The sequence below is a fragment of the Mastigoproctus giganteus genome, chromosome 1, assembly GCF_048544385.1.
Source record: "Mastigoproctus giganteus isolate SK-2022 chromosome 1, ASM4854438v1, whole genome shotgun sequence".
NCBI classification, from domain to species: domain Eukaryota; kingdom Metazoa; phylum Arthropoda; class Arachnida; order Uropygi; family Thelyphonidae; genus Mastigoproctus; species Mastigoproctus giganteus.
In genome coordinates this window covers 80,481,521-80,505,577 of record NC_143575.1, presented here as the reverse complement: position 1 = coordinate 80,505,577, position 24,057 = coordinate 80,481,521, and the positions used below count along the sequence as shown (strand labels likewise).

The following is a 24,057-nucleotide window of genomic DNA, read 5'->3' as shown; positions in this document are numbered from 1 at the left end:
CCTGTAACTCAATGAATTTGGAGTAGAACAATGTATCTCTCTCATAAAGCTACTTCTTTATCAACTGTTTGCAATGTTAAACTAACAGGGTTCACCTACTCTCTGAAGATATGGCACGAGAGGCATTTGAAACGTTTGTTGCCTGAATATGAAGGGTTTATTAGAGGAGTCTGGTAACATTTTACTTTTCAAAATAGTTTCCTTTGGAGTCAATGCACTTCTGCCACCGATGCTGCAATGTGCTGATTCCAGCTGTGAAGAAAGTTTTCTTTTGGACCTCCAGGAATGCATCCATTGAAGCAATGGCATCACAGCCAGGTATTAGGAAGTAGGTGAAAGTCTGATGAATATTGTTGTTGGATAAATATATGACCATGCTGAAAAAATTTCAGAAGTTAGGTCAGAAGGTGTATGTATCTGTAATTCTGCCCAGACACGATGAGAGGGATAATATGTGAAAGCCTTGTGGATTAACTAGGGACTTGAGGGAATCTGCAACTCTCTAGGTGAGGGGAACTTTTATCAGCATGGCCTGCACTTGTAGGTAAAAGGAATCTATTTTGTAGAGATGGTATTGATTTGAACAAAGGTGGTGCAAGGATTTTTGCCAGTATCATCAACTGAGGATACCTTAAGGGTTCAGGGAAACTGCTGGTTGGAAGGGAGAAGGGTAATATAGATCTGCATTTATCTGATGATATGGGTCAAAGTAATGCTTGCACTCACCTCAGAAATTCTTGTTTATTGCCACAACAACAGATGAGTGGTTGATTGTTGGAACAAACTTATATCTGTTGTAGAAATTGATAAATTAAATAAATTCAAGGAAGAACTAGACAAACTATTGGAGTGAATGAATAGGTGAAGAGAGTAGAGTTTTTAGTGTTAAATGGCACCAGGGGTTCCCCCATCTCCACTGAATGAATATGTGAAATGGGAGATGTGGTTTTTTTGGATGATGCTGTATTAGCTTGCTTTCTTGCATAATTTGCCACTGCTAATGCTAACAGCCAATGTTGGCAAGGTTCGGAGGGTAGCAATGTTTCAAATGAGCTTGATGAGAAAAGTAGGGAAACAAGCCTAAATAACTTCAAGGGATGTGTTTTGGTAGTGAACTATAGAAGAATACTTAGTCTTAACTGTTTCTACAGTAATGTCAGGCGTGTTAATAAAATGGCTGAATTTGAACTCCTGATTAGGACAACTAATGCTGCTATAAAAGGGCTAACAGAAATATAGTGCCACCTAGAAATTGGGGATGATCAGTTCCACTATGGTATGTATAATGTATTTAGAAAATACAGGGAAGATAGGAGGGGTGGTGGTGGTGCCATGGTTCTTATCAAAAGTAGCCTGAACAAGAAAAGAGCTTTTGCTGGGTCTGAAGTTATGCCTGCCAGCATAGAATCTGTGTGGTGTGAGTTAGTTAGAAGCAAAAGTATAATGAGAGTGGGAGTAATCTACAGAAAAGAAGACTGTGAAGAATATGATGAGAGTCTTTAAATGCAAATGGAATGGACAAGCAAGTGCAATTGTCTCATTATGGGTGGCTTCAATCTGCCCCAGATTGATTGGAATAGTAAGAGGGAAACTCACTTAAATAAACTAGATGATTATTATTTGTACCAGTATGTCAGAGATAATACCAGGTGTGAGAATATTCTTGACTTCATCATTACTCACAAATTAGGTAAAGTCACAGGACTTAAAATACAAGAACCATTGTCAAGCAGCAATCATGCAGTTGTCAGTTGGAAGACGAAGAAAGATGTTACAGTGATTAAAGGTAAAGGCATGGGTTTTAATTTCAGAAGAGGGGCCTTTAACAGTTTAAGGCAGAATATGGCTTCTGATTAATTGGGCAGATTGCAGAATGAGGGCAAATACACTTCAATGTTAGGAATACTTTTAATACATGTTAGGAATACCTTTAAAGACCAAAAATCACAGAAGCCCTGAATGCATACATACCATTAAGAAAATCAGGAGGAGGATGCCTAAATGGATGAATGTGGAGCTTGACAATCAAATAGAGCAGAAAAAGATAGTATGCGACAATTATAGAGCGATACAAAGTACTGAAGCCTATAATAGCTACATATTGATTTGTAATAGTACCACCACAGATAAGGTTAGAGAAGCTATGGCTATGTATAAGACAGCTCTGGCTAAGAGAGAGCAAAGAATGGGGACAAGGAATTTTCCATGTATGTGAATAAAAGGAAGAAAAAAAGCAAATCAGATCAGACCCTTGTGCATTGGGTGGGGGAGAGTCAGACAGATAATGTTGCAAATGAATTAAACAGATACTTTGCATCTGCTGCTGAGAAGTCATATTAAATTGATAGAAAAACTTAAGCATAAAGGCAAGTAAGGCACCCAGAGCTGATGGCATATACTCAGTAATTTTGAGGGAGGCCACCAGGGAGTGTATTGTACCATTGATGTTAATAATGATGGTAATTTTGGACTCAGGAGAGATTCCTGTGGACTAGAGAAGTGTCAACATCTCACCAATACATAAAGCGATTCTAAGAGCAAAGTTGGTAACTACATACCAGTTAGTGTGACATGGTAGGAAAAATCTTAGAAACAATGAAAATCTTAGAAATGAATAAGAGAGCAATCCAGGGACATTTAGATAGATATGAATAGCACACAACGTGGTTTTGTTAAGGGAAAATCCATGTTTAGCTAACTTAGTAAGCTATTTTTGACACAGTTACTCTTGAGCTGGATGTAAGAACAATTTTGACATAGTTTAGATTTTAGTAAGGCATTTGACTCAGTCTCTCATGAGAGGTTATTATATAAGCTGTAACATGTTAGAATTACTGGAAAAATCCTACGATTGATTGCTGGGTGGTTGTAAGGCAGAAAGTTGTGATTAATGGATATTCTTCAGTTAAAGCCGGAACTGGGGTACCCCAAGGACCACTGTTGTTTCCGATTTTCAGAAACAACATTGACAATGGGACACTTGATGCCAAAATTTGCAGATGATGTAAAGATTGGTAGAGTAGTTATATAATGATCAGTACCAAGCAGTACTCCTTCAGGAAGACTTTAACAGGCTGGAAGAATGGTCAGAAAAGTGGCAACTATGTTTTAATACTGCTAAATGCAAGGTCTACACTTGAGGAATAGCAACCCCAAAATAAATTATACACTTGGTGGAGTTGAAATAAAAACAGTAAAGAAAGAAAGGATCTCAGAGTTACAATATGGGCAGATATGAAGTTTTCTGAGCAGTGTAAACAGACAGACAGGAATACACATGGTGTTCTATTGATGATGTATCAAACATTATCCTGTAGAGATGTGAAGGTCATAGTCCCACTGTATAAGGCAACTGTAAGACCACATTTGGAATACTGTTCAAGTATGGAGACCTAATCTGAAAAAAAGACACTGCACTTCTTGAAAGGGCCCAAAGGTGGACAACTCTGTATAAGACAATTGTAAGACTACATCTGAAAAAGATATTGAGCTTCTTGAAAGAAAGTTGTGCAACTCGAATGGAGAGATCGGTAGAAAAACGACTGTATGAGGGACTGATTATGTGGGTTAGAGCTTGACAACCAGGCAACTCAGAAGTGACCTGATTGAGGTATATAAGGCTCTGAGAGGGGGTTAGTAAAATGAACAAAGGCTGAATTTTTACTGTGATAAAGAATACTATAACTTGGGGGTATAAATTCAAATTACAGGAAAAGAGGTTCAGACTAGATTGCAGGAAGTTTTCTTTTAGCCAGTGAGTTATTGATTTCTGGAACAGGTTGCCTTCACAGGTGGCTGAGGCTGACAGTTTGAAATAATTCAAAGGTCAACTGAATAGGAGGTTAGGCAGAGTACAAGAAATCTTTGGCAAAGGATGCAAAGAAAAAGAGCAAAAAGTTCTTTACTTAAGTAAATTCTAGAAGGAAAGGGATGAATCAGGTTGGACCACTTAACAGATGGGTCAGCTATTGATGATCATACTCAGGTAGCTGATAAACTGAATGAGTATTTTGCATCAACATTCACACATGAGGAGTTATTCAATGAGGGGAGTGCCAGAAGTTTATCAAACTTTAACAGGGAGCTAAGTGATTCTGCAATAATTGAGAGCAAAGTGGAGGAGAAATTATTGAAGTTAAACATAAAAAAGGCACCTGGAGTGGACGGGATCTATCCAGTTATATTAAAGGAGGTAAGCAAACCCTTAGCCATAATTATGAGAGCTTCCTTGGACTCATGGGAGGTCCCCATGGACTGGAGGTGTGAAAATGTATCACCAATTCACAAAGGGGGTTCAAAAGGTGACACGGGTAACTATAGACAGGTTAGTTTAATTTGTGTTCCGGGAAAAATAATGGAATCACTGGTTAAAGAGGCACTGCAGGATCATCTAGACAAGTCTGCAGTAATAGTTAAGACACAGCATGGGTTTGTTAAAGTGAGGTCTTGTCTGACCAATTTGATTGGATACTATGATGCAGTCACAAAGGAACTGAATGCCAAAAATAATTTTGATATCATATACTTGGATTTCAGGAAAGCTTTTGATACTGTTGCACATGGGAGACTGCTGTACAAATTGGAGCTATATGGCATTAAGGGCAAGTTACTACAATGGATAAAGGGATGGTTGAGTGGGAGATGACAAAGAGTGGTAATCAATGGGCACTGCTCTTCATGGACTAATGTTATTAGTGGAGTTTCCCAGGGTTCGGTGTTGGGCCCATTGTTGTTTTGTATATTTATCAATGATATTGATGAAGGTATATCAGGTTTAATGTCCAAGTTTGCAGATGATACAAAGGTTGGCAGGGTTGTTAACGACAGTAAAGACAGTATGCTACTCCAACTGGATCTAGATAAGTTGGGCAAATGGGCTGAAAAGTGGCAACTGAAGTTTAACATTGACAAATGCAAAGTACTGCATATGGGTAACAATAACTGAAGAGAAATGTACCAACTGTGTGGTACATTTCTCTTCAGGGAAGTGGAAATTAAAAACTACACTCAGGGAAGTGGAAATTAAAAAAGACCTGGAGGTTTTTTTAATTCAAATATGCAGTCAAATATGAAGTTTGCTGAGCAGTGCAGACAGGTCATGGAGTCTTGTCAATGATATATAGGAATTCTGCTAGCAGGGAAATTGAGGTGATTATCCCATTGTACAAGGCAATGGTCAGGCCACACCTAGAGTACTGTGTACAGGTTTGAAGGCCTCATTTTAGGAAGGATGTAAAGTTGCTAGAACGAGTACAAAAAAGGGGCAACAAGGTTGGTGAGGGGAACAAAGGGGTGCTCTTACCAAGTTCTGCAAATTGCAAGTGCTTAAGTTCTGCAAATTGCAGCACCTGGAGAGTAGGCACCGGCAAGGTGATCTGATTGAGGTGTATAAAGCCTTGAATGGGTTGAGCAAGCTGAATGCTGATGGGATTCTTCCTCTTGCTCAGATTAAGAATCTGAGGGGGCACAGATTCAAATTGAGGAAAGGCAGTTGTAGAATAGATGTGCAGAAATTTGCCTTTAGCCAGCAGGTAGTTGATGGGGGGAACAGACTTTCATCTTTTGTTATGGAAGTTGATAGATATAATGCATTTAGGGCTAAAGCCTCAGGCTGCGAGAAAGTCTAGACTATGTATAAGTTAGGTGCAAATGCATCATTAATACACAGCCAATTCTAAACTAGCAAAATATTTGCAAGGGCGGCATTGTTTTAAGTTATATCTCATATTGTGAATACCTTCACGAGTTGCCATGATATTGCACTACTTCGAATAAGTAACGCTTCACCTGAAGGAGAAGACTAATGTTACTTATTCTTAGTGGATACCACTGCCCAGACGGCACCGTTTCAGGGCTATTTGGCCCTTCTTCAGTGGGTGGGTACCTACCCACCCTTGTGTACGTATCCACCCACTGAAGAAGGGCCAAATAGCCCTGAAACGGTGCCGTCTATGCGGTGGTATCCACTGAGAATAAGTAACATTAGTCTTCTCCTTCAGGTGAAGTGTTATTTATTCAAAGTAATGCAATATCATGGCAACTCGTTGTGAAGGTATTCACAATATGAGATAACTTAAAATGATGCCGCCTTTGCAAATATTTTGCTAATTTAGAATTGGCTGTGTATTAATGATGCATTTGCACTTAACTTATACATAGGAATTGGCTGTGTATTAATGATGCATTTAGAATTTAGAAATGGCTGTGTATTAATGATGCATTTGCACTTAACTTATACATAGGAATTGGCTGTGTATTAATGATGCATTTAGAATTTAGAAATGGCTGTGTATTAATGATGCATTTGCACTTAACTTATACATAGGAATTGGCTGTGTATTAATGATGCATTTAGAATTTAGAAATGGCTGTGTATTAATGATGCATTTGCACTTAACTTATACATAGGAAGTTGATAGCTAAAATAAATTTAAGGCTGAGCTAGACAGGCAATTTGGAACGAATGGAGGGGTGAAATGGGGTTTTTTTTTTTTGGCTGATGCTGCACAAGCTTGCTTTCTTGCATTGTATGCCTCTACTAATGCTAATGCTTGAACTGAATGTTAGTGAGGAGGGAAGCAAATAATTGGTCAGCATCAATTTCCTCCCTAAAATAATTTTGACAGATTCTCATAGGAAATACGTTCAAAAACTCAGATAGATGCTGAAAAGTTCTAAAAACTTTCAAAAAACTTCTCCACAAATGTAGCATGGGATTAAATCTGTAGCAGATGGCCACTGTCACAACTTGTGAGAAAAGCCTACAAACTCTATTTTGTATGTAAGGTCGGAGATCATGATAAAGTATCGGATCCAAAGATTTCCTGTAGCTCATATTCAAGGACATTAATTGATGCCTTCAATAAGTCATAAATTGATGCCTTTTTCCATTCCGGTGATATGGCAGGACTACATAAATGATTGTTACTTTTGCATGACCGATATTTCTGGTTTTTCTGGGAAATCCAAGCATAAAGTACAGTATCCTAACAAATCTTTTGCTCTAAGCCTCACAGTGATACAATGCCAGTGCCAAAGCCACCAGCAACTTATAGACTTGACTCTGATTCAGGATCAGAAAAGGAGTCTCCAGAAGATGCATAACCCAGAATGAGTACAGATACAGACTTTTCAACTCTTGATACTGCAAAGCTACATCTAATTACTCAGGCGGAATTGAATGATTTGGACAGAGATTTAGACCTCTCCAAAACCAAGGCTGAATTACTGGGATCATGGCTTCAGCAGTGCAATCTTCTTGAAAAGGGTGTCAAGGTGTCTTTTTATAGGAATAGACAATCTAACATGACTTATTACTGCATGGAGGTACTTTGATTTAATGTAACAATGTCCAGGAATTAATGAAAGAATTACATCTGGAGCACATCCTCAAGCATTATCATTTTTACTGTTTTAAATTTTACAACCAAAAAAAAAAAAAAGTCAGTGAACAAAAATATCAATCAGTATGTATATATTACACATATTAATTAAACTATATATGTGAGCATAAATTTATTTTTATGTTGCTAACTGGAAAATATTCTTCTGATTTTCACGTATCATTTAAAGCAAGGGCCCACTGTATTTTGTTGGGAGATCTCTGGGTTAGGTTCTGTGTTATTGAACTTGTACTTGTTTGAGACCATAAAAAATTTTGACTTCGAAGAGTGCAGTTCATGACTTTTAAAGAGGGCAGAAGGTACACGAAATCAAGGTGCTGCAGAAGAGATTGTGCTTAAAAGCGATGAAGAGGAAGAAAATTAAATGAATGTACACTATCTCACATATAAGTATCACAGTTTGTAAGGTAAGAGGTTTGTTCAGTTATCATTTTTTATGTTACTTCTATTATAAAAATAAAGTTAAAATATTACGTTATTACTACTAAAAAAAAAAAGTATTTTGTTAGCTTTTGGAACGTAACCCCCCTTTTTGTACTGGTTCTTAGTCCTGTATAACATGGTTTTGTATTACATGAGATTTTGTAGGAACCAAACAACCGTGTTTTACGAGGGTTACCTGTAATCTCATTTTTACTAGAAACTTAGTTTTTGACTTTAATCCCTTCTTTAAAATTGGTGGGTGTTATGGCAATATGGTTGTCATAGTAGAATTCAGCAATGTCAAATCTACAAGAATCACCCTGAATTTTAACAGAGTGAAAAAAAAAAAAAAATGGTTTTTTTTTGCCAATCAGTGTAATTTGTACTTTCTTATATACTTTTTTCTTTCCCCCCTAGTGCTGCAAAAGCCTGTGGTAAAAATTTGTTCATTGAAGAGCACCATAGGATGGATGAACTGGTTCCCCAAATATGATAATATTTAACTTAATGCTTCCACAAACTCAGTTGGGCAACTTGTTATCTACAAATTCTGTTTGGGGCCAGCAGACTTTCAACTGCCTTAAGGAAACACTCCTTGGTCTTAAGAATTCAGGGTAAAAAGTCAGATAGAGACCAAACTAATCCACAATTTAGCAAATTTATTTATAAAGTCATACATCTTTTGCTATGGGTGTATTAAATATTTGAAGTTGTAACACTGGATGGTATCATCACCAAAATCACATGGATGGCAGAATGTTGGTAGAATTGTACTAACACTTTTTTTTACTGTGTTAAAACACTTTTGGTCAAGGCTTGCAACAAATTTTGAGCCATACTACTGATAAATTCATCACCTATTGCCCTGTTCATAATGTATTGTCTCTCACTGAAATTTTATAATTACCAATGACAAGGAAGGTGGCCTTTACTAATTTATTGATGAGGGGGGTAGTATTTTAGTTCACATTTCTGGACTATAGTCAGAGTTAAGTTAAAAATAAATCTTTAACGATATTAGTTTTTATAAACTTTAAAGTTCTTTTATTAATCTTTATTGCTTTCTAAATTGAGAAAGAGAGGGAGACTATCATTCTGGAGCAATATCATATGCGTAAAGAGATCCTCACATACAGTGGTTTTAATCACCACTTTTTTTTATGTAATCATCATTAAAATCAAAGCCAAACAGAGTCGTTCCAAGAGCTTGCATGCCTTTCGAAAAATTCTTGTCTTGTATTTTTTGCAACAGTGCAACTGTTGGCCTATATTCTGTATAGGCCAACAGTTGCACTATTGTGCACACACTTAGTTTATCTGTCTTCAGCTGAGTTAACAGTTCTCTAACAATTATACACCTATCTGCTACAATATTACTTTTGAAGATGTGTGGATTTGATCCCCCCCCCCGACAAACAGAAGTTAGGATGGTTAGTTAATTTCAGACAGAAGAACTAGGATTTTTCCTATGAGTTATTTTTGAATTTTCAGCCTGTACAACAAGCAAATCAGTCCATGAACCCCACTTCTACAAACACACGATAGTATATGAACACATACACTTAGTATAGTCACTTATGGATGTTTACAATAATCTTTTCTCACTCAACAAGAATTCATTAAAGCACAGTTTCTGGTGGACATTCACAGAGGCAGTTAAGTTTTCTATACAGTGGGTCCAACTGATGATGTTACTAACAGCAGATTCTAAATGGAAAGCATTCAAGGAATTAATCTTGGAAGCTACTAGGCTTTTCATACCAACTAAGAAATACTATTCAAGGTTTTTACATGAAGGGAGCATAAATTCAAATCGAGGAAAGACTGTTGTAGAATATATAGGCAGAACTTTGCCTTCAGCCAGCGGGTGGTTGATTGCTGGAACAAACTTCCATCTGTCTTTGTGAAAGTTGATAGCTTAAATAAATTCAGGGAAGAACTGAACAAACTTTTGGGGTGAATGGATGGGTGAAATGGGAAGGGTTTTTTTTTTTGTTGTTGTTGCTGTATAAACTTGCTTTCTTGCATCATATGCCACTACTAAGGCTAATGTTTTGGCTGCCTCCATGAATGTCTGTGACTGCAACACCACTGCTACAGGCAGGACATAACTATACAATATGTACATAAAAATGTTATAAATCAAATATAGAATTTTTTTTTTTCTTTTTCAAATTGAGAAAACATTGGTTTGAAAATAGTTTTCCTTTCATTTTAACAAGACATCTGAAAGAACAACTAGCAAATGTTCTTTTCAAAATATATTTATTTGATTAATAATCTGATATTTTTATTATTTTAAATATAATTTATCTCATTAAAGGATACCACCCTAGATATAAATATTGAAAATGAGTAATGAAAACATTTTTTAAGTAGAGCAAACTGTAATGACATACCTGTTGTTGTTTTTGTTTCAAGTTTGCATCTTGATATTTACATTTTTCTTTTAATGATGCTATTGTTTCTTTTAATGATTTTTGTTCCCTATGAAGTGAAGCACTACGTTGTTGTTCCTCATGCAGAATATGCTGTGTTTTCTCAAACTTGTGTTCTTTTTCAGTACAAAAAGACTGATATTTCTGTATTTGTTCCTTATACCTAAACAATACCAAAAATTATTTCCTATAATTTAAGATTATATCATAATCATATAACAGTAAACTTATTTCGAAAACACATAAATTTCATTAAATTCTTAATCTTGATTTTAAAATAAAATACGATTTATACACTTTATTAGGTGAAATAGGATCTGGGTATGTCTGCCAGGTGCAAAGTTAATGTTATGCCCCTTTGTGTCCTTAAAAGACATCATATTGGTAATAATAACATTAAGCATAAGTGATCTGATGATTTAATTCACAATATGGTAATTACGTAATATAGAGAAAAATCTGCAAGTTAGAGCTGAATTTTAAAATGGAATTTATCCAGATGTGAGAGGAGGGAGTACATGATGAAAGCCTTGTCAGTCAGTTCTGGAGAGATTCTGCAAGGCTTGTGTTAGAATTTTTTTCAGCATGACCTGCATGTGTTAAAGAGTAGGGACTGTTTTAACAGGGATGGGATATATTGAAATAAAAAATGGTGCAAGAATATTTGTTGATGCTATTAAGGCAGCATTAGATGTATTTGGAAAACTGCTAGTTTGGGGGGGGGGAAGGAGGAGGATGATGATATACAGGTAGCTGAAAGCAGAGGATATAATAAAATAAAGAGTGGGCCAGCAAATCAAAGTGCCCTGTCGTGGGAAATCTTAACTTTCCAGATATCAATTGGAAATTGTGGGATGGCAGTTTGCTCAGTAGCAGAACACTTCTCAGGTTGCTGGATAACTGTTTTATAATGTGTCTTACCAACAGATAAAGCAATATTTTTGATATTTGCTATCAGAAGCAATTCATCATTTATTAAGAATCTTCAATAAAGTTCCTTTATTGAAGATTCTTATTATTTTAAATATAATTTATCTCATTAAAGGATATCACCCTAGATATAAATATTGAAAATGAGTAATGAAAACATTTTTTATTACTCATTCTTAAATAATAATTTAATAAGCAGTGATCATAGTGTCTTGTGTGTGATTTATTCAAAGAAATTGTTTTAATAGTCCTGGTCACATTCATTAACTTATTTTTAAATTTAGCTAAGGATTTGGTAAGTTATGACTTAATATTCATTGAACCTTTGTTATTAATGATTTTGATATAAACATTGTATCTTTTAACTGGTAACTTATACTGTATTTTAATAGTAAATAAGTAGCTGAAAGGTTTTAATCACATAAATTGGCATATTTTTTTCCCAGCAGGTAGGAATATCAAAATCTAATAATAGCATGCTTTATGTTCTTACCTCTTAGTTTGTGTAGTAATTGTAAATTAAATTTAGACTAGTATCATGCCATGAACAAGAGCAGCAAAGCAAATCAAAAAAGATAAAGGTAAGCTCAGGAGAGAATCATTGATGGCAGTTCTCTGTGAATCACAGCTACATTCATTCTGCTAATTGTGGCCATTTTGCAGTTATTTGTAGTGGGATATGACATAGTCAACGGGGAGTCACCAAGTAGGCATTCTGATGGGTTTATATGAGGGCATGAGGAACATGGCTGATGACCTTGAAGATGCAGCACAAGATGCAACTAGATCCTCCTTGGTAGAATGTGCTGGTCCCACAGAAGGCAGTTGTTGTCTGTGATTCTACCATCAGGGAAATGGGAAATTAAAAAAAAAAAAAAAAAAAGCATAGGTAGGATAGGAGCAGGGTATGTCTGCCTGGAACAAAAGTTGATGACATTATACAGCAGCTATCACCTTTTAAGAGCACGAAAGGTGATATTGTACATGTTGGTACTAATAATATTAAAACTAAGAGATCTAAGGATTTACTTAATAAGTACAGCGCAATGTTCAGAAAAAATTCAGGAGTTAAGATTAAATTTGAAAGTGTCTGCAATTCTGCACAGACAATAAGAGTACACAATGAGAGCTTTGTCAATCAATTTAGCCCTGGAAAGACTTTTACAGGGATCATGGGGTAGAATTTTTCTTTGCCTGATCTGTGCTTGTTCCCACAACAGACTGTTTGTTTTTAGAGGGATGCAATGCACAAATAGAAGGGTGCAAGAATATTTGCTGATGCCATCGAGGTAGTGTTAAGTGGGTTGGAAAACTGTGAGCTTGGGGCAGATACAGACTTTATAATTATTATTATTATTTTTAATGAAACCCCCAAACACATAAGGTATCAGAACCTATAGTACTGTACTTCGGTTAAATACTGATAAGATAGAAGACTCTTCTTGAAATTAGACTTGAATTTCTGTAGATTACAATTCTCAGGAAGGAAGGTTGTTCTAGAAAACAGAATTTGAAGAGATAAACAAGGAAGAATAAAAGTTGGTTCTGTGAAGTTGAAGTTAATAGTTGCTGACTGGTTGTGGCACATGTGTTCAGACTGCTTTGGAAGAGAGGAGGGGGGGGGGGGTTTAGAGATGCCAATTCAAAAGAACAATGCCCATAGAAGTATCCATAGAAAAGGCATGCAGCAGAGACAGAACATTTATGAGAGAGAGTGGTGAGAATTTGTAAGAGATGGATCATTAACATAACTGTCCTTCGAAATGGTCTACACGCCTAAATGAGGTTTGGGGGGGGGGGACAATGCCCCGAGTTATAGGAACAATATTCCATGGTAGGGTGGATTTGAGATTTGTAGAGTGAGTAGTTGTTTTAGAAGGAAAATGACACCGACAGCGAAAGACAATTTTTTTATATGCAGTGTAAGTGCTATTTGTGATGTACTTATGTCAAGATCGATTAGAAGTCCAGGGGTAATTGCCAATAAGATATCTAGAAATCTGACTGGCATTGAAGATAAACATAGGAGCAGTAGAATCCTTTTTGCATGATACATGACAGGACTGAGTATTAGCAGGATTAAAATGAAGAAAATTATCTGTGCCTCATTAGATTATTACCTGACTATCAGCATTAAAGCAATTGGTTGTGGATATTCGAGAAGATGAATCTGTTTGTGCAGGGTAAGGTTTCTCAAACTGGGGGGGAATGAAATGTTCTATTGTCAGCAAAACTATGGGTAGAATTTCCAATCAGTGGAAGTAGGTCATTACTATACAGGAGGTAAAGAGTGGAAGAAAGAACTGAACCTTGGGATTACCAGCATTAGTGGAGAAGCTATAAGACAGTTATAATACTACTGCCATGAGAATGAACTCAAGGTCGCTAAATACAGTCTATTTAAGAAGTAGAGATTAGTGAAATAGAGAAAAAGAAAGTAAAGGTAGATATTTATGTTAATAGACCAGGATCGAAATGAGATTGGAATCAATTCTATACATTATTTTTGTTATGCATATATATGATTACTTTTGTTTAAAATTAATTCCAAAAATTAAAGTAACATAACCATTCCATACCTCTTATAAAATAGACTGGCCCTGGTGCAGACCCTGAATTAATTCTTGTGGTGGTATGATAATATATAAATACCATCATATCACCACAAGGATGAGGTGGTATGATAATATATACCATCACTTGCAGTGAACATTCAGAGAGAAAACTGATTATCCATTTGCAAAAAAAAAAGTTGGCAATCCAGATAGGAGCTTGCTTAGAAGACCCTTATGCTAAACATCATCAAAAGCCTTAGAAATATAAACTGCTTAGATTCAAACTTTTCCATTGAATTCGTCCATAGATGGGTAACATAAGCCAATATACCACCAGTGGATTGACACTAATGGAAGATTGAGATAGTTTAGGAGTTGCCGGTGAATGGACTTCTCCATAACTTTAGAAAGAGTAGAGGAAGTGCAATGGGATGATAACTGGATTGGAACTGACTGGGTAATAGCACACTCTTTAGGAACTGACTGGGTAATAGCAAGTTTCCAAACAAAGAAAAACACTAGTGGATAAGAAAGTGTAAAAAGGTGATGCAGAACAGGAGCACAGGTTTGACAACAAGCAGAGAAATGCCATCAAGACCAGGAGCTTCCTTCACATCAAGGCTGTTCAAAATTCTTCTGATATCCTATTGATGGAATATCACAGGTGACATTGAGTGGAGGATACTGTGAACGGTAGGAGGTAATTTACCAAATTAGTCAATACAAAAGTTAGAAGAAAAATAGGATGTTAGTAAGAGTTTTATCTTTAGCTGAGAAGGCATTAGAACTACAGGTTTTAAGTGAGGTTGGAGTATAAATGACAAATGTTGTGGCCAATAACTTTGCAAGAGACCAGAATGCTTAACTACTGTTTGGATAAGAATCAATTTTCTACTCTTAGCCTGTTTGAAATCTAGTTTGGATTGATTCATAACTGTTTTAGAACTCAGAGTGGATAAATGCACAAGTACACCTTTGAAGTGAAAAGAATCATACAGCAAATAATTAGGGCAAATGAAATGGGCAGTGGGTGTGACAACTGATAATTTGGTTTCTGTCAGAAAAAGTAAGTGGGACTTGACAGACTGTAAATGGAAATCACTGAGGAAGTGTTTGAGTGTTTAGATCTTTATATAGATAAGTTTGTTCTATTAGTTTCACTATTCATTATGCATTTGGTAAATAAAGTAAGTAGAGGAAGGGCCATGTTGTATAAGTAATAAAAATTTTTGATATGCCATACACACAGATACCCAACTCAATAACACAATGTAGGCTTGACAATGCTCCTGAATACACACTACTGGGACTCTCTCCAGTCACTATCTGGCAGGGTAGAGACAACAAAATGATACACTAGCTGATCTGGATGCCTCCTAGACAGTTGCAAAAAAAAAAAAAAAGTTAAAGTTACTTTTTTTTTAAAGTTACCAGGAAAAGTTACTATACATAGGCCAGCCTCCAAACACCATTTTAGAGCTGTACCCTTGAAATGTAAGGAAGATTGAGCCTTGCCATGATGCTCATCAATTATACTGTATGAGAGAACATGTACATTAAGATTGTACTTGGTTGGATTTTGTACACAAGAGATGGATGAAGATGTATCCTAAGAAATTTCCATCTTTTCTGTTTTATTGATGTTTAAGAAATATCCTTGTCCAATTATCATCCCTGCAAAACCTCTATAAGATAATAAACATCTACCTTGCAGACAGAAGTGTCTCAGTATGCACAAGGTTCCAGGAATTGGCATGCCCTGTGAATAACGGCTGCCCGCAGGTGCAATCCTTGGCCCTTTCTTTTGAAACATTGTTCTGGATGAATTTCTGGCCTTGGATCTGGGCCCTGTGGAAAGCCTGGCCTTTGCAGATGACATGATTTTCCTTGTAAAAGGTAACACATGAGTGGTTGTAGAGCAAAGATCAAATGACGCCCTCTTGCAGCTGCAGGAGTGGGCACAAATACGCATGCTCAAAATATCACCTGAAAAAACCAAACAAATACTTCTAAAAGGCAATTTGGACATAAGAAGATGTTCACAAATCAAAATTAACACAACCACTATAAAAATGGTAACAGAACTAAAATATCTTGGAGTGGTCTTTGATTCAAAATTAACTTTTTACCCCACCTGACCTACTTGGTAAAGAAAGTGAGAAATTATGCAGGCATAATTGCCAGGATCAGTTGAGCAGACTGGGGGCTCAAAAGAAAGACCATGGCAATCATATACTGTACAATGTTCCTACCTGTTATCACCTATGGAGCCAATGCATGGTTCACCTGCTCGGCTATAGTAAGAAACAGAAATAAATTAGAATTGACACAAAGGACAATACTTCTCACTATTACCAGAGCATGTCGCACAGCAAGCACACCTGTGCTACAGTTGTTGGCCAGAGCTCTCCCACTTTACCTAGTAACCAAAGAAGTAGCCAAAAGAGGCTTGTATTATAGACTTAAAAAGGGCATACCCACAGAATTTCTGGGGATAGCCCTTAATACATCCAACACCTTCAATGCTGAAAGAAAAAGAATAGACACAAAACTCCACGAGCTATGGCAAAGTGGGAGCGGGAAACCAGAGGTCTGGTTACCAAAAGGTTTCTGCCATGGTTAGCCCAAAGCCACCTAAGTGGTATGCCCCTGGACTTTTTACAAAACTTTTATATTGACAGGTCACGGCTCCCTAAAGGCAAAACTAACTCCTTAGGGCTGACTGATGACCCAAACTGCAACCTCTGGGCACACATTCTATATGAATGTATAATTTACGACATCCCCAGAACACAGTTAATAGCACAGATTGGCCCCTTCCCAGAGGAGAAGAACACCTGTTAACCATAGAAGAGAAAAATTATAAAGCCTTTACAACCTTTACACAGAAAGTATTCAAAATGTGCAGAACTATCCAAAGAATGGCAATTCAGCCCCCAACAATTAAACAATAATCAATAGTTAAAATTGCCCACATCTCCCACCATGCCCAAATGAAGATTGAAAAACTGTCAGGATAGCAGTATTCTGTGCCCTGACAGAAACCTGACATGACAAAACCGGATTGACCTGAGTACTCCCCCATGACTACTGTGCCATGTGTAGGAACCTGGGGCACCACACCAAATTAGTAACCATGTAGGGGAGGGAGATGTACATGCAGTCAGGGAAGCAGATTAGCTGAAAAGCTAGCAGCAAGGGGATGCAATATAGAATGAAAGATAGAATGAATAGGCTGGGCACTGAGTGAAAGAGCAAATGTAACTGGCCAAAAGAATACAAAATTAATATAATTTACATTACTTTATATATACTAACAAACATTTATTAACAACACAAACACTATCACTGCATTCTCCCCAGGCCTGCAAAAACTTGTGGCTAGGCCTGCACCACAACTGAAGAATAACATTAACTTGAGGTGCCCATGGAGTGCAGTGCAGAAAGCAAGAGTCAAACAAATGAAATGAAAGCCAGAAGAGTGAATGAGTGTCTAAGCGTGTGAGAAAAAAAACACAAACCATAAATGTTAGAGTCAAGTACACACTAACCCTAGTTTTAATCTTTTATATTCTTACTTATTTAGTTTAATTATTATGCATTAGTATTTAAATTTAGTATTTAAATTACACACCATTTCCACCAGGCGGGTGGAAATGGTGTGTAATGAAATTTTTTCTCGTGGGGCTCGTCCCACTGACCTCTTTGGGGATGTCTACTCTTATCATTCCCATCCTTCTACCCGTTTCCCCCAGTCTTCAGTCTCCCCCACAACTATAACTAAACTGACCAAATACGCCCTTAACAATGCTGCCAAATTCTAATCAACGTCTAAATTCTACCGGTTTCTCAAAAACATCTTCCGGCCTCTCCAAATTCTAGTGTTCACCACTTTTTTATCCCTTTATATATATATATAGGCCTTGCCACTGAAATCCTTGGAAATTAGGTGGCAGGGCCTTCCAGAGTATTTAAATAATCTACTCGATGCCTGACCTGCCTCCTCGTGGCAAAGTGTGGGCCCCAATATGGGCCCAATGGCTAAATGGTCAGAGAAACAACAGAACATAACACTACACAATAAACCACTCTCCACACACTTTTTTAAATCTCTGGCCTCAACAGAGTTCTGTGTCACACAAACAAAGTACACAATGTTGAGATGGGGGAACCCCTGGTGCCACCAGACATCTAACACACTTTGTCCATGTCCAGTTATTATTTATCTTATTTCCTTGTTATTTTTTTCTGTCCTGCGTACGCCCATTATTTTCCTTAGACTTCTTTTCTTTCACTGATTTAATCTGTCCTCTCTTGTTTTGCTCATCAGGTATGTTTCTGGTGCATTGGTAACTGTTGTTCTAAAAAAAAAAATTTCTTGTTTATATCTCAGCATGACACCAGGTCCATGGAGTTTACAATAAATCAATCAATACAAACATTAATCATTTATAGTAGTCACAGGCTTGAATTCCGGTCCACTCGAAGAGCGTGTGCTACTGCACTCGTGCCCCTGACCACTCGGCCACGTCAGGCCTAGACCTAGAACATCAAGCAACTTTATTTTCATTTTTCTATGTATTTGCTTTGTTTTCCAAATTTTTTTTCAATTACTAAAATTCATGGTAGCTATTCCTTTTATCTCTTTATGTTAAAGCCTAAATATATAAATCTGTCACTTTTCTCTATACATTTTCCATTAATGTATAGCTCTGTAGGATCATTTATGTTATTTCCCATTATTTTCATTTTATCTGTACTAATCAAAGATCCACTTTTCCATTTTGCTGTGTTTTATTTGGATGTCTTCTGTTGGCTGAATAATGAATAAGACTTCATCAGTATATTATAAGTCTCCTGATTTTCTATTTTCTGTCCTCATGCTCATGTTGATATCGTAAACCATTCTGCATCAGTATCAGTGTACACACATCACTTATCCATCTTTTTAATCATTGTTTTCAGATGCAATGATATAAAATTTCTTAGTAGGCAGAAATATGTTCCAAACCATATTTTGTCATTTGATTTCCACATCAAACTATATTTTATAATGATGACACCTCTTATAAAAAGATTTTTTGAAACAAACTCCAACCATGTTGTTGTTGATTATTGAAGTTCTTTCGTCCTCTGCTGACAATTTGAAATTCATTTTTTTTTTTTTATATATGTAAACCACAAACACGAGAGGTATTAGAACCTATAGTACTTAGTACCGTGCTTGGGTTGGAGGTTGAGAAGACGAAAGAAGATATTTGTTGACACTGGACTTGAATTTCTATAGACTGTAATTTTCAGGAAATACGTATGAAGGAAGGTTGTTCCAGAAAATGGCAATTGAATGAATAAACGAGGAAGAAGAGAAGTTGGTTCTGTGAGTTTGGAGTTGGACAGTACATGGATGTTGGCTGGTGGCGGCACGTCTTCAGACTGTTTTGAAAGAGAGAGTGGGAATTATAGAAGCCAATTCAGAAGAACAGAGCCCATGGAAGTATCTGTAGAAGAGGCATGCAGCAGAAACAGTATGTCTATGAGATAGCAAGTGGAGAGTCTCTGTTAGAGATGAATCATTAATTAACTTAACTGCCCTCTTCTGAATGGAATCAAGAAGCCTGAGAGAGGTTTTGGGGGCACCGCACCAGATGTGGGAACAATATTCCATGGCAGGGCGGATTTGCAATTTATACAGAGTGAGCAGCTGTTTGGAAGAAAAGTAACGCCAAGAGCGAAAGAGAAAAACCAAGTTTTTTAGATGCAGAGGAAGCAATATTTGTAATGTGCTTATGCCAAGAGAGATTAGAAGTCAGGGTAATCCCCAAAAGAGATATATCATTTTGCCTAGAAATCGGAGTGTCACCAAAGATAAGCATAGGAGCAGAAGAGTCCTTTTTGCAAGATATAAGACAAGACTGAGTTTTAGAAGGGTTGAAATCAACTAAGTTGTCTTTACCCCCCACTGGAGAATTACCTGAAGATCGGCATTTAAGGAATTGGTAGCAGATTTTCGAGAAGTTGAAGCTGATTCAGCAGGACAAGGTTTCTCAAAATGGAAAGTGGAATGCAATGTGCTATCATCGGAAAAACTATGGATAGGATTTCCAGTCAATGGAAGAAGGTCATTAATATACAAGAGGAAAATAGTGGGGGAAAGAACTGAACCTTGGGGGACACCGGCATTAGTGGAGAAGTTAGAAGACAGAGAGCCATCTACCATCGCCCTCAGTGAATGATCAGAGAGAAAACTGGATAACCAATTACTAAAAACAGTTGGCAAACCATAAGATGGAAGCTTGTTTAGAAGACCTTTATGCCAAACATGACCGAAAGCCTTTGAGATGTCAAGAGCAACTACTTGTGTTTCACCGAACTTTTCCATTGAATTAGTCCATAAATGGGTAACATAAGCCAGAATATCACCAGTGGATCGACACTGATGGAATCCATACTGGCGATTGTTGATCAGACGGAAGGTTTCTAGGTAGTTTAAGAGTTGCCAGTTAATTGATTTCTCCATTACTTTAGAAAGAGTAGAAGTAATTGAAATGGGACGATAATTGGATGGGAGGGATTTGTCACCCTTTTTAGGAATTGGCTGGATATGAGCAAATTTCCAAGCAGAAGGAAAAATACCTTTGGAATAAGAAAGTGAAAAAAGACGGCAAAGAATAGGAGTAAGTTCAGGAGCACAGGTTTTGAGAACAAGTGGAGAAATACCATCGGGACCTGGAGCTTTCTTAGCATCAAGATTCTTCAAAATCCTTCTGACATCCTTTTGATGGAAGACCACAGGGGGCATTGAATGGAGCGTGTTGGGAATGGTGGGAGGTGTTTTACCAAGATCATTAATACATGAGTTGGAAGAAAAATGGGATGCTAGCAGGTCAGCTTTATCCTTGGCTGAAGTGACAACAGAACCATCTGGTTTGGACAGAGGTGGGAGCAGAGATGGGCAAAAGTTGCGGCCAATAGCTTTGGCAAGAAGCAAGTTTTCTACTCTTAGCCTGTTCAAACTCTAGTTTGGACTGATTAATAACTGCTTTACAATTGTTGTGAGCTTTCGTGTATGCAGAAAATGAAACTGAAGAATTAGAAACAAGCCAATTACGATGTGCAACATTCTTCTCTTGGACAGCCTTAGCACATTTATTGGAAAACCAAGCCTTAGATAGAGGACAAGATTTTAAAGTGGAGTGTGGGATAAAGGATTCCATTCCTGCAAGAATAATTTCACTGACATGATCTGAGCAAAGTTGACATCAGAAGTTTTGAAACAGTAATCCGACCAGGAAAAAGAAGAAAAGAAGTCTCGCAGGTCATCCCATTTTGCATTCTTGTAATGCCAAACAACACGAGGTTGGGAATAGCCATGAGATAAAGGTTCCACTGGAGAAGAGACAATCACCAAGTTGTGATCTGAAGTGCCTAAAGGACCTCTCACTTCGACCGTGCACTTAGAAGGGTTGTTTGTGAGAAAAAGATCAAGCGTATTGGCTGTATGATTAGGATTGTCTGGTATTCTTGTAGGTAAATGAACAATCTGTGCCAGGTCATTAGTAATTGCAAAAGCCTCAGCATCTCGACCAGCTGGGTCGATGTGACTAGAAAACGGAAGCCAGCTGGAGTTATTGTTATTTGTTTTTTTTTAAGAGCATTAGCAACTAAGGCCATATTGCTCCGAGATATGCGGTGGTCATTCCCTGACCTTTCCACATCCTCCGTATTTGGTGGTGACGGGCTCGAACCCTAGTCTAATCAAGAAGCGTGTGCTACGCACTGCTGCTCCTTCCCACCTGGCTACGGAGGCGCCTAGCTGGAATTGTGAACATTAAAATCACCAAGGAAAATTACCTCACTGTTAGGAAAGTTGGACTGGAGAAAGTCAAGTTGTAAAGAGAGGAAGTCAAAGAGCTCCAAGTGATTAGTGGAGTTGGGAGAACGGTAGAGACAACAGATGAATTTGACACAATGAGGTAGAGAGATTTTAAGCCAGAGAAGATCAAAGAGAGGAGATTCCAAATTGCCACGTCTCTGACAGGGAATATCAGAATGAACGTATGCACAAGTACCACCTTTGAGGCGAAAGGAATCATACAGCAAATAATCTGGGCATCTGAGATGAGCAGTAGTTGAATCAACCGATAACTGAGATTCTTTCAGAAAAAGTACATGGGGTTTGGAAGACTGCAAGTGGAAATGGACATCGTTGAGAATAGAATTGAGACAACGTATATTTGTGAAATGAATTAGGTAGGAAGTGCTTGGGAGGTTTAGATCTTTTCGCAGATAAGCTTGCTCTATTAGTTTGACAATTCATGGTGTATTCAATAGTAAGAAAAAATGGGTGGGACATGCTGTATGAAGTAATGAAATTTTTGAATATAGCGTACACGTGGTAAGAATATACCCAGATCCTTGATATAACGTGGCCTCGACAATGCTCCCCGCATACACACTACTCGGACTCCCTCCAGTCACTATCTGGCAGAGTAGAGGTAGCAAGATTATACACTAGCTGATACAGAAGCCTCCTAGAGAGTTACCAATAGGTTCGGTCTGGTGTACTAACTAGCGGCCAGCCTGCAAACACCGTTTTAGAGCTGTACCCTTGAAATGTAAGGAGTATTGGATCTCGCCACGATGTTCATCATAACTTCAAAAGTCATCAATCATACTGCATGATGGAAGAGATAGGGAAGGGTTGACCGGAACTTAGCTCTAGAAACTAAACATGGGTTCCCCCACTTCAAGCCTCCAATAAGCAAAGTGGTGGTATTGCACCAGTTGATGAGAGTCATCTACCACCTAGTACTGCCTGGTAACATAGAGGGGCGGCATTCCTCCATGTGGTGTGGGCGCCACACCTCTACCCCTGCTTACGTTGGTTCACACCTGGGCGGTCACCCACCATGTACTTGTGCATGGAGGTTATACCCAGGATTACTAACAGTCCCACCATCGTGAAGGTGCAAGCAGAGGATTTGGCTGTCACAGACCGTCCGGACTTCGCCGAAATTGGGTCCACTTGACTTGAGTGTCACCCGAATATCAGTTCCATTAGCGTTTTAGACTCCTTAATGCAAATGTCTGTATAAAAGGAAAACATAACAGGACCATAAAATTTGGTATGCAATTTAAGATTCATATTAACTGCACATAAAATTTAAAACCTAAACTTTAATTAGTTAATAGCCAAATTATAAATTTATGAAAGACCTTCATAGTAAAATTTTATATTATTTTATTCTTTATGTTATTCATGTGAATGAAAAGCTTTCTAATAAGGTAATTCTCTATAGACCTATCCAAGATTTAAATCTCTGAAATTAAAAATACTTTTAAACATAAAAATAGGACAAGAGAAAAAAAATAATTTTACTATACATAATATTTTCATTTGAAAACGGGAAAACAATGTACTGTGGACTATTCAGATAAGTAAACATGGACTCACTAGAAGAAAGGTGTCAAATGCTTTTTTTGTTGTAAAAGTCTATAAAATCTGTTAAGACAAAGTAATTTATAATGAAATATTTCCAATGAGTGTACTGGATTTGTGATTTAACTTTTTTTTCTTTTTTCTTTTTTTCCCATTTGTGATATAAAGGCTTATGACTATCATACTGCATTTGAGAATTCATTCAATTGCTTGTGTAGTACTCGTTCACAATTTTTTAATGGAATAATTGTATCTCACAGTATTTTCAATAGAATTAATTGAAAAATAAAAATAGCTATGGGAATGTAACACTCACTTTTCAGAATCTTTTTCCTTCTCTTTTTGATTTTCTTTTATCTCAATAATTATTTTCTTTGCTTTTTCATATTTAGTCTTCAAAGTATCTCTTTCATTTCGAAGTGCCACTTGAGCAGTTTTGTGTTTATTGGCAGATTCATTCACAGAGGCTTTTAGCTGCTCCATCTCTATCCATATTTTTTTTTGAGCCTAAAAATGCCAAGTTTTGCCATGTATATAACAATAAAATAATTGATATTTTTCATTCTTTTAGTCTATATACATATTAATAGTCTCAGAGATATTGCAAAATGGACAATGTAAATAATTTTTAAGGTACGGTTTTTACTCCTGTATATACACTGGTGCTCAAAGAAAGTGCATCACCCCTTAAAATTGTAATTTTAAGGGGCAATATTTCTTACAGATTGCATCAGGTAAGATTGACACGCATAATATTGCATCAGGTAAGATTGACACGCATAATATTGCATCAGGTAAGATTGACACGCGTAATATTGCATCAACTGTTACTTTCAGCTATATAAGCACATTCTGCAAAAGTTGCAGTC

At 37.1% G+C, this 24,057-nt stretch overlaps 1 protein-coding gene across 1 annotated transcript in view; it reads right to left on the bottom strand.

Moving 5' to 3' along the window:
- Positions 1-24,057, bottom strand: part of LOC150090924 (uncharacterized) — a 186,191-nt gene that overhangs the window by 82,123 nt on the left and 80,011 nt on the right. Inside the window, exons 7-8 of the mRNA XM_090377745.1 lie at positions 23,505-23,695; positions 10,226-10,427 (exon numbers count right to left, since the gene is read on the bottom strand). Coding sequence (XP_090233871.1) covers positions 10,226-10,427; positions 23,505-23,695 — 393 coding nt within the window. The remainder of the gene's footprint in view (positions 1-10,225; positions 10,428-23,504; positions 23,696-24,057) is intronic.